General features: G+C 45.2%; 2 protein-coding genes across 2 annotated transcripts in view; both read right to left on the reverse strand.

Moving 5' to 3' along the window:
- LOC310705173 (uncharacterized protein) overlaps positions 1-13,056 on the reverse strand; it is an 82,473-nt gene extending 69,417 nt beyond the window's left edge. Inside the window, exon 1 of the mRNA XM_083499713.1 lies at positions 12,992-13,056. The gene's annotated coding sequence lies outside the window, so the exon portion shown is untranslated. The remainder of the gene's footprint in view (positions 1-12,991) is intronic.
- Positions 1-16,913, reverse strand: part of LOC310705112 (uncharacterized protein) — a 79,542-nt gene that overhangs the window by 3,395 nt on the left and 59,234 nt on the right. The window contains exons 3-5 of the mRNA XM_083499558.1: positions 10,938-11,019; positions 10,203-10,285; positions 7,313-7,439 (exon numbers count right to left, since the gene is read on the reverse strand). Of these exons, the coding sequence (XP_083355684.1) occupies positions 7,313-7,439; positions 10,203-10,285; positions 10,938-11,019 (292 nt within the window). The remainder of the gene's footprint in view (positions 1-7,312; positions 7,440-10,202; positions 10,286-10,937; positions 11,020-16,913) is intronic.

Below are 16,913 nucleotides of genomic sequence, written 5' to 3' on the forward strand. Positions count from 1 at the left end.
GCGGGAGGGGGTGCCTGCCTAGGTTCCTGGTAGTGGTGTGCAGGTACATACAGTGACAGGAGAGCCCTATGGAAAACAGGATATATCTTCATTGAGGCTGGGAGTATAAGTTTGAACGACACTGGGTTTATCTGTTCTACTACTTCAAAGGGCCCCAACCGCCTTGCCTCCAACTTCCTGAACCTCCCTTTCATTGGCAAGTCCTTTGTTGACATCCACACCTTATCCCCCACTTTGATCTCCTCCCCTGTTGTCTACACCCGTCCACATCTTTTCTGTACGAGGCCTCAGCCCCGTCCAGTTTTTCCTTCAGTAGTTCTTGTAAAGCCTGCATCTCCCCCACAAACTGCTCTGCAACTGGCACTGACAAGGTGCTCCATGCGAGACCAGGGAGAAGAGTCGGTGAAAGAAGACTGGAAGAAATTTAAAGACTATTTAAAGAAATACTGTAAAATTAATGAATGTTAGAAGGATGTTGGATAGAAACTAAGTGGTTTCCAGCTGTAATACTTTAGGAGACATGAAAAAAGGATTATAAATGGGTAAAAGTTTAATGGTAAGGATTTGCTGAATTAACAAATTGAACTGGAATACAAAGAAGGGAAGTATGAGGAGGTCGGAGGAAATAAGTGTATGGAAGTTATGTTATTGAAAATTAATGTGTGTTTTTAACTGTCTGTTATTTTGTATGTTTGTTTTTTTTGTTTTTACTTGTACTTTAAAAACTTTCAATAAATATATTTTAAAACAAAACAAAACAAGGTGCTCCATGGATCTGGAAATGCTCTGGGATGTTTTCCATAGTTGGCTAAAAACAGTGTTTGTTGGGTCGATGCAAGCACCACATTGTTATATACACTTCTACTTCCAAAAGCTGCATCAGCTTCCTCCAAAATTGTGAGGTAAATTGTGTCCCTCTGTCCGAAATCACTCGGAATGGCAACCTGTGCAGCTTGAACACGTGGTCAACAAACATCTGCGCAGTTTCCTGTGCTGAGGGCAGCTTTGGACATGGCACAAAGTGTGCCATTTTCATGAACAAGTCCACCACAACCCAGACCACTATGTGTTTCCTGGAGGCTGGCAAGTCTGTGATAAAGTCCATCGTAATCACCTCCCATGGTCCTTATGGAGTCGGAAGTGGCTGCAGCAGTCTAGCCAGCACTGCCCGTGGCGTTTTTGCTCACTGGCAAGTGTCACATGCCTTAACATACTCCTTAGCCTCTTCTCTCATTCTGGGCCACCAAAACCGTCTCCTTACCTTAGCTGATCTACGGTCTTGTACTATCCAAAGTGGCCCACTGTTGGGTTGTTGTGACACTGCCACATGACTTGCGCCCGCAAGTTACCTTCTGGTATGTAGAGCGCCTCTCCCTTGAACAAGAGACCTTCCCTTTCAATGAATCCTTCAGTATTGTTCTGACTGCTCCGTATCGCTGTCAGTTTCTGCTGTGCAAATTCATCTCCTTCTAGTTGTTGCTTAAACTCATCTACTCCGACAACAGGCGCCGCCGCCACTTGCAACTGTTCTGGCTTCAGAATGTGTTTCAACTCTTGTTTCTGTTCTCTCTCCATGTACTCAGGTTTCCCAGACAAGGCGTCTGCCCTCTGATTCTGATGCCCTGGCACATATTGTATGTGGAAGTTGAAATGAGCAAAAAACTGCGCCCATCGGATTTGTCTCTGGTTTAGTTGTGTCACGGTCTGCCAGTATTCTAAGTTCTTGTGGTCTGTGCGCACCTCCACTTGGTGTTGTGCTCCTTCTAGGAAGTGCCTCCATGTCCCTAAGGCTTCCTTTATAGCTAGGAGTTATCTCTTCCAAATGGTGTAGTTCTGTTCTGAGGTGTTCAGCTTCCGAGAGTGGAATGTGCACACCCTCAGGTTGCCATGGCTATCTTCCTGAAGCAGCACTGCTCCTACCGCCCTTTCAGAAGCATCCGACTCCAGCACCATCAGTTGATAATGATCTGCATGGTACAGATACTCCTCTGCTGCAAACATCTCATTGAGCTTCTTGAATGCACGCTGTGCCTCCTCCGTCCAGGCAAATGGCTTCTTACCTCTCAAACAGTCCATGAGGGGCGTGGTGAGTTGGGAGTAGTTGGGCACAAACTTCTGGTAATAGTTAACGAAGCCCAAGTGCCTCTGCAAGTCCATCTTTCTCTTGGGCTTCTGCCACTCTAACACTGTCTTCACCTTCACAGGGTCCATTTACACCCCATCGGGAGACACTCGATACCCCCATAACTCCACTTCTCTCCTGTGGAACTGGCATTTCTACAACTTGGCGTAGAGCCTGTGTGCCCTCAGCCATCACAAGACCTCCTTCACGTGTTGCACATGTGCTTTAAGGCTCCGAGAAAATTAAGAGGTCATTGAGGTACAATAAGACCCATTTGTCTAAGATGTCTGCCTACACGTGATTGATGAAGGCCTGGAAGGTGGCCATACCTGATTGTAAACCAAACGGCATGACTAAATACTCGAAAGTCCCATATCTGGAATTTGGTCAGGTTGCAGGATTTAAACTGAATAAGTTAAAAACCAAGGTTTTAGAGAAAAATTTAACACCGATCGAGAGAGAGAGGTTTCAGAATGAGACAGGTTTGACAGTGGTTAAGAAAGTGAAATACCTGGGGATTAATATGACAGCAAAAAATGGGAATTTATTTAAAGACAACTATGAAAAATGCTGGGCCGAAGTGAAAAAAGATTTAGAAATTTGGTCAAACTTGAAGCTTTCACTGTTGGGTCGTATTGCTGCGATAAAAATGAATGTATTGCCTAGAATGTTGTTTTTGTTTCAAACATTGCAAATTGTGGACAAAATGGATTGCTTCAAGAAGTGGCAGAGAGATGTTTCTAGATTTGTCTGGCAGGGCAAGAAGCCCAGAATAAAATTTAAGATATTAACTGATGCAAAGGAAAGGGGTGGATTTGCCCTGCCAGACTTTAAACTTTATTATGAATCAGCAACCTTTTGCTGGTTGAAAGAATGGCTGCTTCTTGAAAATACAGACATTTTGGATTTAGAAGGTTTTAACAACGTATTTGGATGGCATGCATATCTGTGGTATGATAAGGTCAAAGCACATAAAGCATTCAAGAATCATATTGTCAGGAAAGCATTGTTTAATGTCTGGATAAGACATAAGGATTTATTGGAAAATAAAACCCCAAGGTGGTTGTCATTGATGGAAGCAAAAGCACAGAAAAAGCTCAATATGGAGGCCAAGTGGCCGAAATATTGGGAAATTCTGGAACAAGAGGGAGATAGACTGAAATTGCAGAGTTTTGAGAAACTAAAAAACAAAGTGCGAGATTGGCTTCATTATTATCAGATAATGGAGGCATATAATTCGGACAAGAAAGTTAGTTTCCAGGTGGAAAAATCAAAATTAGAAACAGAACTGTTAGAACCCAAAACTAAGATTTTGTCAAAGATGTGTAACTTGCTGTTGAAATGGAATACTCAGGACGAAACAGTGAAATCTGCTATGATTAAATGGGCACAAGATGTTGGACATAACATAATGATGGCTGACTGGGAACAGTTATGGACCACAGGTATGAAGTTTACGGCGTGTAATGCCTTAAGAGAGAATATTATGAAAATGGTATACAGGTGGTACATGACCCGAGTCAAGCTTGCAAAAATCTATCATCTGCCCGATAATAAATGTTGGAAATGTAAAGAAACTGAAGGTACATTCTTTCACCTTTGGTGGACGTGCCCAAGGATTAAGGCTTTCTGGGAGACGATATATAATGAATTGAAAAAGGTATTTAAATATACCTTCTTGAAGAAACCAGAGGCCTTTGTCCTAGGCATAGTCGGCCAATTGGTGCCAAAGAAGGACAGAACTTTTTTTATGTATGCTACAACAGCAGCAAGAATACTCACTGCAAAGTATAGGAAGACACAAGATCTACCCACCCTGGAAGAATGGCAGATGAAGGTGATGGACTACATGGAACTGGCGGAAATGACTGGCAGAATCCGAGACCAGGGAGAAGAGTCGGTGGAAGAAGATTGGAAGAAATTTAAAGACTATCTACAGAAATATTGTAAAATTAATGAATGTTAGAATGATGTTGGATAGAAATTAAGTGGTTTTCAGCTGTAATACTATAAGGGAATATGAAAAATGGATTACTAATAGGTAAAAACTTAACGTTACAATAGCTTAAGATTAAAGACTAGGATAAACAAAGAGGGTAAGGATTTGCTGAACCAACAAACTGAACTGGAATACAAAAAAGGGAGGTGTGAGGAGGTCCGGGAAATAAGCTAATGAAAAATAAGTAATGGAAAGAATGAGTTGTTTTTAACCATTTTTATTTTCATAGAATCATAGAATCATAGAAACATAGAGTTGGAAGAGACCACAAGGGCCATCGAGTCCAACCCCCTGCCAAGCAGGAAACACCATCAGAGCACTCCTGACATATGGTTGTCAAGCCTCTGCTTAAAGACCTCCAAAGTAGGAGACTCCACCACACTCCTTGGCAGCAAATTCCACTGTCGAACAGCTTTTACTGTCAGGAAGTTCTTCCTAATGTTTAGGTGGAATTTTCTTTCTTGTAGTTTGGATCCATTGCTCCGTGTCCGCTTCTCTGGAGCAGCAGAAAACAACCTTTCTCCCTCCTCTATGGGACATCCTTTTCTATATTTGAACATGGCTATCATATCATCCCTTAACCTCCTCTTCTCCAGGCTAAACATGCCCAGCTCCCTTAGCCGTTCCTCATAAGGCATCGTTTCCAGGCCTTTGACCATTTTGGTTGCCCTCCTCTGGACACGTTCTAGTTTGTCAGTGTCCTTCTTGAGTTGTGGTGCCCAGAACTGGACACAGTACTCCAGGTGAGGTCTGACCAGAGCAGAATACAGTGGCACTATTACTTCCCTTGATCTAGATGCTATACTCCTATTGATGCAGCCCAGAATTGCATTGGCTTTTTTAGCTGCCGCGTCACACTGTTGGCTCATGTCAAGTTTGTGGTCAACCAAGACTCCTAGATCCTTTTCACATGTACTGCTCTCAAGCCAGCTGTCACCCATCTTGTATTTGTGCCTCTCATTTTTTTTGCCCAAGTGCAATACTTTACATTTCTCCCTGTTAAAGTTCATCTTGTTTGTTTTTGCCCAGTTCTCTAATCTGTCAAGGTCGTTTTGAAGTGTGATCCTGTCCTCTGGGGTGTTAGCCACCCCTCCCAGTTTGGTGTCATCTGCAAATTTGATCAAGATGCCCTTGAGCCCATCATCCAAGTCGTTGATAAAGATGTTGAATAAGACCGGGTCCATTTTGTATTTTCTTACTTTTTTATTTTTATTTTGTAATACTTGGAAAACCTTAATAAATATCTTATAAAAAAAGAAAGTCCCATATCTGGTATTGAATGCAGTCTTCCACTCATCGCCTTATCTCACCCATATCAAATTGTAGGCCCCCTCAAGTCCCCTCAACAATATATTGTTGAAGAGGTATAAGGAAACTCAGTCACTACAAAATCAGACTAGTAAAGGCAGGAAAAGGTGCACAACAGCAAGTGGCGATTGAAGAATGGAGAGACTGTCCCTGCATGACAGATGAAAATCATCTGGGTGTATACAAGATGACATGACGCAATGTAATGTGAAGCTGAGTGCAAGGACTGGTCTAAATGTTAGATTTCTAAGGGAAAAGCCACTGTTATCTCTCAAGCCAAGATTGAAAAGATTAAACTGGGCTAAAAGCCATGTTAACTGGACAGTGGAACAATGGGGCAGTGTTATTAGGAGCAATGAGACCAAAATCTCCTCGCTTGGTAGTGATGGCATGAAATATGCAAGGAGACGAATCGGAGAAGATTTACATCCTACTTGCATTGCATTGACTTTGAAACACCCAGATAGTGTTATGATCTGGGGTTGTATGACAGCAAAAGGAGTGGGCAGAATTTGCGTCAATAATGGGAATGTAAATGCTTTAAAAACATAAATGAAATACTTGAGCCCAAACGGAAGTGTTCCACATATGATCTTTTCCCAGATAGTTAAACGTTTATATATATTTCTATAAATAATTATTTATTTATTTTATTCAGCACCATGTCATGTTGCTGCTGTGTGCAAAAGGTGCTTTCAAGATAAAGATATTTCACTGCTGGAATGGCCTGGGAATAGCCCAAACTTTAACCCAATCAGAAATTTATGGAGCCGCCTAAAGAAACTTGTTAGTCAGAAGCAACCCAGCAATAAAGCTCTATTAACAGAGGCAATAATTTAATCATGGTTTCACTTTATTACAGCTGCAGAACTAAAAAAAACTTGGTTCACTCCATGGGAAGGCATTGTAAGTCCGTAAGTAAAGCTAAAGGTTACCCAACTAAGTACACTTCTTCAGATGCACACTTCTTCAGATACACACTGTGCATGCACACGAAAGCTCATACCAAGAACTAACTTAGTTGGTCTTTAAGGTGCTACTGGAAGAAATTTTTTTTTTATTTTGACTATGGCAGACCAACACGGCTACCTATCTACTACCAACTAAGTATTATTTGACATAGTGAGAATTTTTGTATATCTCCTTTTTTCTATGTATTTCACTTTTCTTCTTTATAACGGCTGTTCTAATAAATAATCCTTTATAAATGTTATTGCATTACATTCTTCATTTTATTATCTTTCCATTGATGTATAACGTTATGGTATTATTCCCCCAAAAAGTGGTGTTATAAGCCATCAAACCTCAGAAATACACTTTTCCCAAAAGGTTTCTACAATTTTGGCCACTAGTGTAAGTTGTTCATTTTAAAGTTAATGTACTTTTTATATCGGTTCAGATTGTTATTATTAATGTTTCATATATATGTGTGTGTGTGTTGGAAGATAGGCAGGATATAAATAAAAATCATTACTATTACTATTATTATTATTACTTCTACTACTACCTGAGATTCAATCAGCCTGGCTCTTCTCTGGGACGGATTTTGTTTGGCCCACTCATGGCATCCCCTCCATCTCCAGTGTCAGTCATCTCTTTGGTCAACCCAAGACTGACAGCAGCAAAATCAAAAACAGAAAAACTGACAGAAGCTACTTATCTTTCCTAACAACTCTGAAGCTGACATTTAAGATGCCTGGGCAGTTCAGATCAGCCCAACTGTGGTAGAAGGAGGCAGAACTGGAGGAAGATTGTTCACAGAAAAAAACTGTAATTTACTGCTTCTAGTGGGGGGTGAGCTCTGTGGAAATATATGAGGTTTGTCACATAGAGGTATTTTTTGAATTTCCAGGCAGATAGGGCGATCCCACAGGGAGCCTTACCAAGAGAGGCCACGATCCCACGATTCTCCTCCATGACGTCCTTATGCAGAGCTCTCTGGTCAGGATCCAGCAACGCCCACTCCTCATCCATGAAACGAACAGCGACATCTTCAAAGCACGCTGGACCCTAAAAGAAAAAGGGAAATGTTCTCCTCTGAGACAGCAGAAATATGATCTGCTCTACAATGCTCTGTGGTTTCCTTCCTGTAAATTGCGGTGTTGTTTCAATAGGATTCCTTTGCTGCACATTTTAATTCTGGATGCCTATTTTGACATTTTAATTGAATTATTTCATTAATTATGGGTATTCGTCTTTGTGCAAATAGTTGGTACTCCACCTTGTGGATTTCAAATCATTCTGCCTACGCAAGCATTCCAGTTTCCCCGATGGAAGGATCCACTTTCTCCTCCCCTCGTGAGTTGTTCTGGGGAGTTCCCTCCCAATGCCCTAGGGCCAAATTAAAGGGGTTCATGGAGAGAGGGAGGAGTGGGGGGCAGGCCCCACTTTGCAACGGATGGGGCTAGTTAGGTGACTCCTGGCCACTATTTGTTATTGTCTGTCCACAGCATAGAAGCCTATTTCAGCACTCAGTGGTGAATATAGAAATACAAGAAGCCTAGTTTGGATGTCCATCTGTCTTGGATTATCTAGCTGAGACTCCTGCAATGCAGGGGCTTGGACTTGATGACCTTTGGGGTCCCTTTCAACTCTAGGATTCCATGAAATCTGCAACTAAAGATGTATCGTACTGGCAATATTCAGAAGGAAATCCCACAGTTCACAGCTGGAGTTAACTCTTTCTTAGCAAGAACACGATATTCACAGACTTGGCTGAGTTTCAGGCCTCATGAGAACAGCAGCTCGTTCCCTGAGAGCCTGCCAGTTTGTATTGTCAATTAATGGACTAGTTGTCTAGGTGGAAGTTTCTTTATTGTGTGAAAAGTGAGATTATATAGTGCAAAGTTTGTTTAAGTGCTCTTGTAAAGAGGTGCTCTGTTGAGTATTTTGTTAGAGAGGTAGTAGTAGTAGTAGTAGTAGTAGTAGTAGTAATAATAATAATAATAATAATAATAATAATAATAATAATAATTATTTATTGTTTATACGCCGCCCATCTGGCTGGGTTTCCCCAGCCACTCTGGGCGGCTTCCAACAAAATATTAAAATACAATAGTGCAGCAAACATTAAAAGCGTCCCTAAACAGGGCTGCCTTCAGATGTCTTCTAAAAGTCTGGTAGTTGTTTATTTCATTGACAACTGGTGAGAGGGTGTTCCACTGCGTGGCTGCCACTACCAAGAAGGCCCTCTGCCTGGTTCCCTGCAACTTGACGTCTCGCAGCGAGGGAACCACAAGAAGATCCTTGGTGCTGGACTCCAGTGTCTGGGTGAAATGATGGGGGTGGAGACGCTCCCTCAGGTATACTGGACCGAGGCCGTTTAGGTTTGTTATAAAGCAGGGGTGCCCAAACTTTTTTCAAGGAAGGCCAGATTTGATGTAGTAAACATGTGTGAGGGCTGACCAAAGTTGCTGACCTTTTTTTCAGATTGAAATTGTTGGGCTTTAGGTCCCCAAAATGGACATTGGACCTGCCTGCTATAAAGTGTGGCTTTCAGGCCTTGGTTTATATATTTGAGTGGAGTTTATATATTATAGATAAGATGATAAGTTAAAATAAAATAAGAAAAGATGAGATGATGATAAGATAAGCTAAGGTTTATAAGATAGCTGTTTTGTGTAAATGTTTTTCTATAAGTGTTTTGCATATCAGTACTTCCTTCACAAAATAAATGGGGAGGTTGTCGGTTTGCATTTCTTAGTACAGAAAGTATTGATCTGATATGTAGAGCTCTTTCCTCTTCTAATTAATTCAAGAGGGCTCTGGAAGAAACAAGCAGAAAGTTCCTGGTGTTTGGGTTATTCCTTCGGAGAAAGTGAGTACAGTTGGTTTAAATTGGTTCTGTTATCTCTTCTGTAAGGTCATGCTGACTATAATAAGAGGCCAGGAGGAGACTGGAGTTCACTTTCTCTTTCTGTCTCGGTTCTTTCTGATGTTCTGTACACAGTACGTTTAGTGTTAAGGTTTAGACTTCTTATAAGTTATGGTAAGAATTTATCGTAAGTCTGCTGCAACTGGATTTCTTATGGGCAGTGCCAATCCTGAATGTTTTGGATTTGTGACCATTATGCTCATTAGTCTTCAGTAGCAGTAAAGCTCTGATGAATGAAATACAATTGCCTCTGGTCTATTTTTTGGGAATCCTGTAACATGTTTAAATTTTACTCTGCTAACTATATATTGGAGTTCTGCTCTGGATCAATATTGAGTAGAATTCCATGTCATGGTCTTCCTCCATGAAATCAGTTGCCGAGAGGCAAGGCCCCCGACTCCCCACAGCTTTCCAAGTCCCCTCCTCTCTGGGGTTTCTGGCAAGTGATTGTACAGTGCGCCAATGTGCAGCCTGCCTTTGCTCCTCCATTGTCAGACAACTCCTGGCTCTGAGAGACAAGCAGGGAGGGTGGCTTCTGGCAGAAGGAGAGGGAGCCATCGGTGGCTCCTCTTTCTCCTGACTCACCTCTGCCTCTCGACCTTCCTCTCCCACTCGCTTCCTTCCTCTTCTGCCTCTGATTCTGCACCGCATTCTGCAACAGAGTCTCCCAGCTCACTAAGCCCTGTTACCCCTTCAGCTTCTGACACCTCCTCTTCCCAGGCTTCTCCCTCTTCTCCCTCTTCCCGCCCATCCTTTCTCCACCTCCACTCCTTGGGCTCTGAGTTGTCTTCCCTTCCTGGTTCCCCAGCTGCTTCCTCCCACCATTCCTCTGTGCCCAACCAGTCCATGACATTGCTCCATCCCTCGGCCTCTGTCCCCACAAGGCAGCTTCCTCTGACCTGATCTGGTTCCACAGCCACTGCTTCCCTTCTGCCCCCATGAATAGATGGATAAGGAGGTCCTGCTGGCATCCTTCTGTCACCTGCAAGAGAGAAAAGGTAATCAGGATGGCAGGAGTGCCTGCTTCCCTCACAGGTGAAACAGGGCATCTCTAACTATAGATCAGCCTTTGAGAAGCCTTACCTGCTGAGTGCATTAGGAACTTTGTGCCCATTTCATATGTTAGGTAAAGGTAAAGGGACCCCTGACCACTAGGTCCAGTCGTGGCCGACTCTGGGATTGCGGCGCTCATCTCGCTTTATTGGCCGAGGGAGCAGGCGTACAGCTTCTGGGTCATGTGGCCAGCATGACTAAGCTGGTTCTGGCGAACCAGAGCATCGCACGGAAACGCCGTTCACCTTCCCGCTGGAGCGGTACCTATTTATCTACTTGCACTTTGAGGTGCTTTTGAACTGCTAGGTTGGCAGGAGCAGGGACCGAGCAACAGGAGCTCAACCTGTAGCAGGGATTTGAACCGCCGACCTTCTGATCAGCAAGTCCTAGGCTCTGTGGTTTAACGCACAGTGCCACCTGCGTCTCAGATTTCATATGTTAATTGTGCAAAAATACATCTCCCCTCCTCTGGACCCCTGTTCCCAACTGTCTCCCCCCAATACAAGATGAAAAGAACCCTCAGTCAAGTTGGAAAACCAACAGAATGAGACCAAACAGTGAAACACCACCTTCCTCCTTACCCAGCTGCCTCTCTCTGGTGTCCAACGGAGGCCTCTCTGCCTCACAGGAATCCAGATCCATTTCTGCAAAGAGATTCTTTCCCTGAGAAAGAAACGAGGATTCAAAACAGAGAATGGGGAGAAATACTAGAAAGAGAATGACAAAGACTTGAAGGGTGTGAGATCTCATTCCATGGATGCTTTCCCAGAAAAAGGATGGGCCATCAGCAGACCATTATGGGATGTTCTCTGTCCTGTTTGGAGCCCCTTGGGAGTATCCAGAGGAAAGTCTCTCTCACCTGCTTTCTCTCCTCTGCCTGACTCAGGAGGAAACCTTCGGCCAGGGCCACCGCCTGGGAACTGGTCTCCGCTCCACAGTCCCTCACCCAGCTCTCCATCTCCGGAGGAAGGACAGCCAGGAACTGCTCCAAGATCACCAGGTCCAGCATCTCAGCTTTCGTGTGCCTTTCTGGTTTCAGCCACTGACGACAAAGGTGGTAGAGTCGGCTGCAAACCTCTCGGGGTCCTTTGGCCTCCTGGCAGCAGAACCTCCTGAACTGCTGGCTCTGCCCCTCTGAGCGGAGGGTGTCCTCCTCACCCAGGATCTTCTGCACAGAGTTTTCCCAGAATCCCCCACTGCTTCCAATTTGGTTGGCATGGCCTCTTCTTGCTTCAGGGCGAGCTGAGTCTCGCACATTCATCTGTGCTCTCAGGAAGCCTCTGAGAGATCGGAAGGAACACTTTGGTCTTCTGCCAGGTTCTGTCCGTATTAATGTGAAGCTGTACCAAAACCTACAAAGCAAATACATTGTTCTGTTACAGAATCTGTAGGATGGCTTGCTGGGAACCAGGGCTGGACTGCACCGCATCCCAGACCATGAGCTATCTTTTTTAAAAGAAAGAGGAGGAAGAGGAGAGGAAATAAGTCTCTAGCCTTCTAGCAATGCAAAATGTGGAGGCAACTGAAGAGATTTCTACGAGATGAATCAGCCTGGTTGCTCCTGCCTTCCAGTCAATGCATGAAGTCAGAACTGACTGACGAGGGAGTCATTTGTATCTTGTGAATAATGGATGCTTGGCTCTAGTGGGGGTCCTCACCCGGGGTCCTCGGGAGTTGCTCCCCCCACCCCCACTCCCCTGCTTCCGTCTCCTTATTTGCACATGGACTCTCTGCTGCTCTCCAGACAGACTCCTGGGTGGGGTCCCTTTTTCTTTGCTCCGAAAAACCCCAGAGAGCCAAGTGGACGGGGCCAAAGACATTTCCCTTGAAATTTAGGCGGCCAATTTATTATGATTATTCTCTTAGATAGCTTAACACACGCACAGCCATTGATGCCAAGGTCCCTGGAGGCTCAGTGAGTAGCAGCGCCCATTTCCGGCTCCTTTGCCAGCAACAATCCCTTTGGGACAGAGAGGATGTGGTCCTGGGATGCCCTGCTCTGGGTGCGAGGGGATTGCTGCAGTGGCCTCCGTGGGGAGCTGCCCTGGGAGACACTGGGAAACTGGTCTGCAATGCAGCAGCCAGACTTTCCTTCCTTTCTCCCCATGGTGGTTTTTTTTTTGGGGGGGGGCTAGTCCACCTCCTTGTGCAGCTTTGGAAAACCATTTGCCGATGTTTTGCAGTGATGCTGAGAGACGTCACACAGAGTTAAAGTCCTAGGGACTCCTTCGTTTAAAGAAGAAGGTGGAATCCAAAATGAGTCCCATGAGTTTGGGACCCTCTGATCTGCAGGAAGGAGAGTGTGGCAGACCTGGCCCCTCCCTGGCAGGACCCTCTCCTCCCTGACTTGGGCCCCCCCCCCCCCGCTCTCTCCTTCCCTGACCTTCCTCCTGGGGAGTCTGGCAAAAAGCTGTGGCTCTCAGCCCCGGGGCTCCTTCCTCCTCTGGGTAGCAGGAGCATACGGGGGGGGGGGGGTCTTTGCACCCCTGACCCTCTCCTCCCTGACTTGGGGTCCCCCCCCCCGCAGGAGCAGATCAGGCCCCCCCGGCCCCCTCCCCTGCGGCAGCCCTGGGACCCCCACCAGATCCCAGAGAGAGAGGAGACTCACCAGATCCCAGAGAGAGAGGAGACTCACCAGATCCCAGGAGGGGGCAGCGATGCAGCCCTTGCAGCAGAGACACAAAGCAACACCCCCCTTCCTTGCAGAAAAGGACTGGGGAGGGGGGGCCTTGGCTCTGGAGGACCTGCCCCCCTTGCTTCCTGTCCTCTCTAGGAAGGCAGCTCAGTTCCCTTTAACCCTTGCAGGGCCGTGTCCACCTGGCTCAGCCATCTCTCGCTTGGCAGGACCTCAGATTTTTATTATTTTTTATGGATTTTTTTGGGGGGGGTAGTTGCCCCCCTGGCTATGCCTATGGCAAGGGACCCTTTTTTGGGGGGGGGGACCTTGGCTCTTGGCTGGGCTCTGAGCATCTCCCTCGGTCCCTTGGCCAGAAAGCGGAGGAGCAGCAGCCGGGAGAGCAGCGCAGTCCAGGCTGGAGCGCAGCGGGCGAGACACTGCTGGTCTGGCTTGGGAGAGCGAGCCCTGCTGCAGCCAGAGGAAGCCCGGAGCCCGAGAGAAGGAGGCCGGCATGGGGGGGAGGAGAGCGCTGTCTTGGAGCTTCCTGGGTCTGGCCCTGAGACACACAAGTTCTTCCTCTGGTTACATTCACTGTGGTTGCCTCATTTCAGAGGGCGTTTCTTTCATTTGTGTCATATTTTACACCATTATTTCAGCTTTGAGGTCGTACATGATCCCGTTAGTCTTTGTCAGTATTTTCATCCCTCCCATTGCAAAGATCATGTTTGTTTTACTTTCTGTCTCAGAGAAAAGAGGCGTCTCTAGCACTGTGCTGTTTTTCTTTGATCTGCCTTGAGACTAGGTGGCAGTATGAGAGACCTGACTCTCGCGTGCATGATTGCTATGTTCTTTTGTTTTGTTTAACCAGTAGTAATAAAATGAGGTATAGAACAAAATAAGGTATGGCCCTAATCATAGTCTTCTGGTTGTTTTCTGCTGCTCCAGAGAAGCGGACACGGAGCAATGGATCCAAACTACAGGAAAGAAGATTCTACCTAAACATTAGGAAGAACTTCCTGACAGTAAGAGCTGTTCGACAGTGGAATTTGCTGCCAAGGAGTGTGGTGGAGTCTCCTGCTTTGGAGGTCTTTAAGCAGAGGCTTGACAACCATATGTCAGGAGTGCTCTGATGGTGTTTCCTGCTTGGCAGGGGGTTGGACTCGATGGCCCTTGTGGTCTCTTCCAACTCTAGGATTCTATGATTCTATGAACAGCATCTTAAAAAGTAGAGCACGTAAGGAGCACCGAATCCTTGGTCTCCCACAGGGCTGGTCATATCATTATTAGGCAGAGACAGCATCTTAAAAAGCAGAGACATCACCTTGCCCACAAAGGCCCGTATAATAAAAGCTCTGGTTTTCCCAGTAGTGATGTATGGAAGTGAGAGCTGGACCATCAAGAAGGCTGATCGCCGAAGAATGGATGCTTTTGAATTCTGGTGCTGGAGGAGACTCTTGAGAGTCCCATGGACTGCAAGAAGATCAAACGTCTCCATTCTGAAGGAAATCAGCCCTGAGTGCTCACTGGAAGTACAGATCCTGAAGCTCAGGCTCCAATATTTTGGCCACCTCAGGAGAAGAGAAGACTCCCTGGAAAAGACCCTGATGTTGGGAAAGATGGAGGGCACAAGGAGAAGGGGACGACAGAGGACGAGGTGGTGGGACAGTGTTCTCGAAGCTACCAGCATGAGTTTGACCAAACTGCGGGAGGCAGTGGAAGACAGAATGCCTGGCGTGCTCTGGTCCAGGGGGTCACAAAGAGGCGGACACGACTAAACGACTAAACAACAACAACAACATGCAACAAAACCTCCATTGTTTCGCTTCCATTACTCTGCTGCATTTGAGGTGCTCACAGTAGCAAATGTGAGTGCGCTGCACCAGGACATGTTCCAGAGGAATGCTGTGCTCTGCTGTTCCTGCATTCCTGTGATCGAAGGGTCAGAGAAGGTGCTCCTGACACTCAGCCCATGCAGGAGCTGAAGACGTGGGCTTTAAAGGGTGTACGGACAGTCTGTTGGCAAACACTTTATTAATAGGAGGTTACAGGACTGTGACAGGACACCCCCCCCCCCACGATCCTTTTACATCAGCAGGAAGCAAGGAACCTCATCCTAGAATTCAGGAGTGGGAGGGATAGAAGGGGATCCCAGGGTCATCTAGTCCAACCCCCAGCAATGCAGGAATCTCAGTGAAAGCGTCCATGGCAGATGCCCGTCTGATCTCTGCTTAGAAACCTCCAAGGAAGGAGAGTCCACCACCTCCCAAGGGAGACCTTTCCCTGCCCAGCTGCTCTTAGATGTCCCTCAAGGCAGCGGGTCCTGAGTTCTAGCCCTGCTGAAACCATTGCACTGGCTGCCAAGGAGGAACCAAGCAAAGTTCAAAATAAATAAATCCCATTCTCATCATAAATGAGTAATAGTTTCTGATGCATGCTTTTATGCTAATACAGTGGTACCTCTAGTTACGAACTTAATTCCTTCCTGAGGTTTGTTCTTAACCTGAAACTGTTCTTAACTAGAGGTGTGCTGTCGCTAATGGGGCCTCTTGCTGCTGCTGCGCCGCTGGCACATAATTTCCATTCTCGTCCTGGGGCAAAGTTCTCAACTCGAGGTAACTCTTCCAGGTTAGTGGAGTTTGTAACCTGAAGTGTTTGTAACCTGAGGCGGTTGTAAGTAGAGACTGTATACAAAGTGTATCAATTCCTCTTCCTGAAATACTTAATTGCTAATTCAAGGGACACTGAAGTCCTTGCAGAGAGAGATGGCAGGGCAGCTTTTCAGATTAGTTAGCTGGGAGTGAGACAGTTGGCAGAGTGGCATTGGGCCCGCTAAGATGCCAGCTACTACAGGGAATGCTTTATTGAGAGTTTTTAGGAATGCAATACCATTTTCAATTTTTTTTTTGAAGATTCATTTTTAAGTCATGGCCGTGTGTGAGCAAATACTCCACATCTGCCAAGCTTTCAGGAGCAGGACTAAGGGGTGAAATGAAGCCCCACAGACCCCCAAAGGGTGAGGCAAAGGATCTATCTCCCTTCTTCCTTTTCATTATCAGTTATTTCTACCTATGAAATGGGAAGAAAGCAGCTGCTCATGCTAAGCGCAGGGTTTGTTGGGGTTGAGATTAATGAGCTGACTGTGGTGTGATTTGTCAGCAATAAATATTTGTTCTTATCTGTAAGTGAAGTCACATTTGAAACAATACAGAAGCAGTCAAAGGGAATTTCCTAGGAAGTCTTTTATTCAGTCTCACCTGCAATCATGTGTGCTGAACACACAGAAACACATAGATAATGTGAAATTACAGTCTCCAAATAACAGAAAACACATATAAGCAGATTATTGGAATAGTACACATGATTTCTCTACCTCCTTTTTAAAAGAAAAAATAAGATTGCTTTTATTGATTTTCATGGTACAAAAGATAATTTTAAAGAAAGCAATGGTTACAACAGTAAATAAGAAATAACTTGTCCTGATGAAATTGTAGACTTTCATTCTGCCATGTGTTAAAGTTTCATTTGATTATTCTAAAAAAGATCACACCACCTTTTCCCATGAGTGCTGGGTGGATTCTTGCAACAGTCGTCACATTTTATGTATTCAATAAACATTGGCCACGTGTTATAAAAGGAATATGGATTGTGTTCCCCCACCTTCTTCATTTCTCCTGGCAAACAAAATTTAAGATACTTAAATGGTGGTGCCAAGAATCGAACATAGCATTCTAGGTGGGGCCTGACCAAGGCAGAATAAAGTGGTGTGATTCTGCCTTCTGCAACATTAGCCTCCGCTCCCGGTTTGGTGTTAATAGTAATAAAAATAATTTATTTTTTATTTATACCCCGCCCATCTGACTGGGTTTCCCCAGCCACTCTGGGCGGCTTCCAACAAAATATTAAAATACAATAGTCCATCAAATATTAAAAGCTTCCCTAA

Source organism: Podarcis liolepis (genome assembly GCF_965112155.1).
Source record: "Podarcis liolepis genome assembly, chromosome: 4".
Taxonomy (NCBI): Eukaryota; Metazoa; Chordata; class Lepidosauria; order Squamata; family Lacertidae; genus Podarcis; species Podarcis liolepis.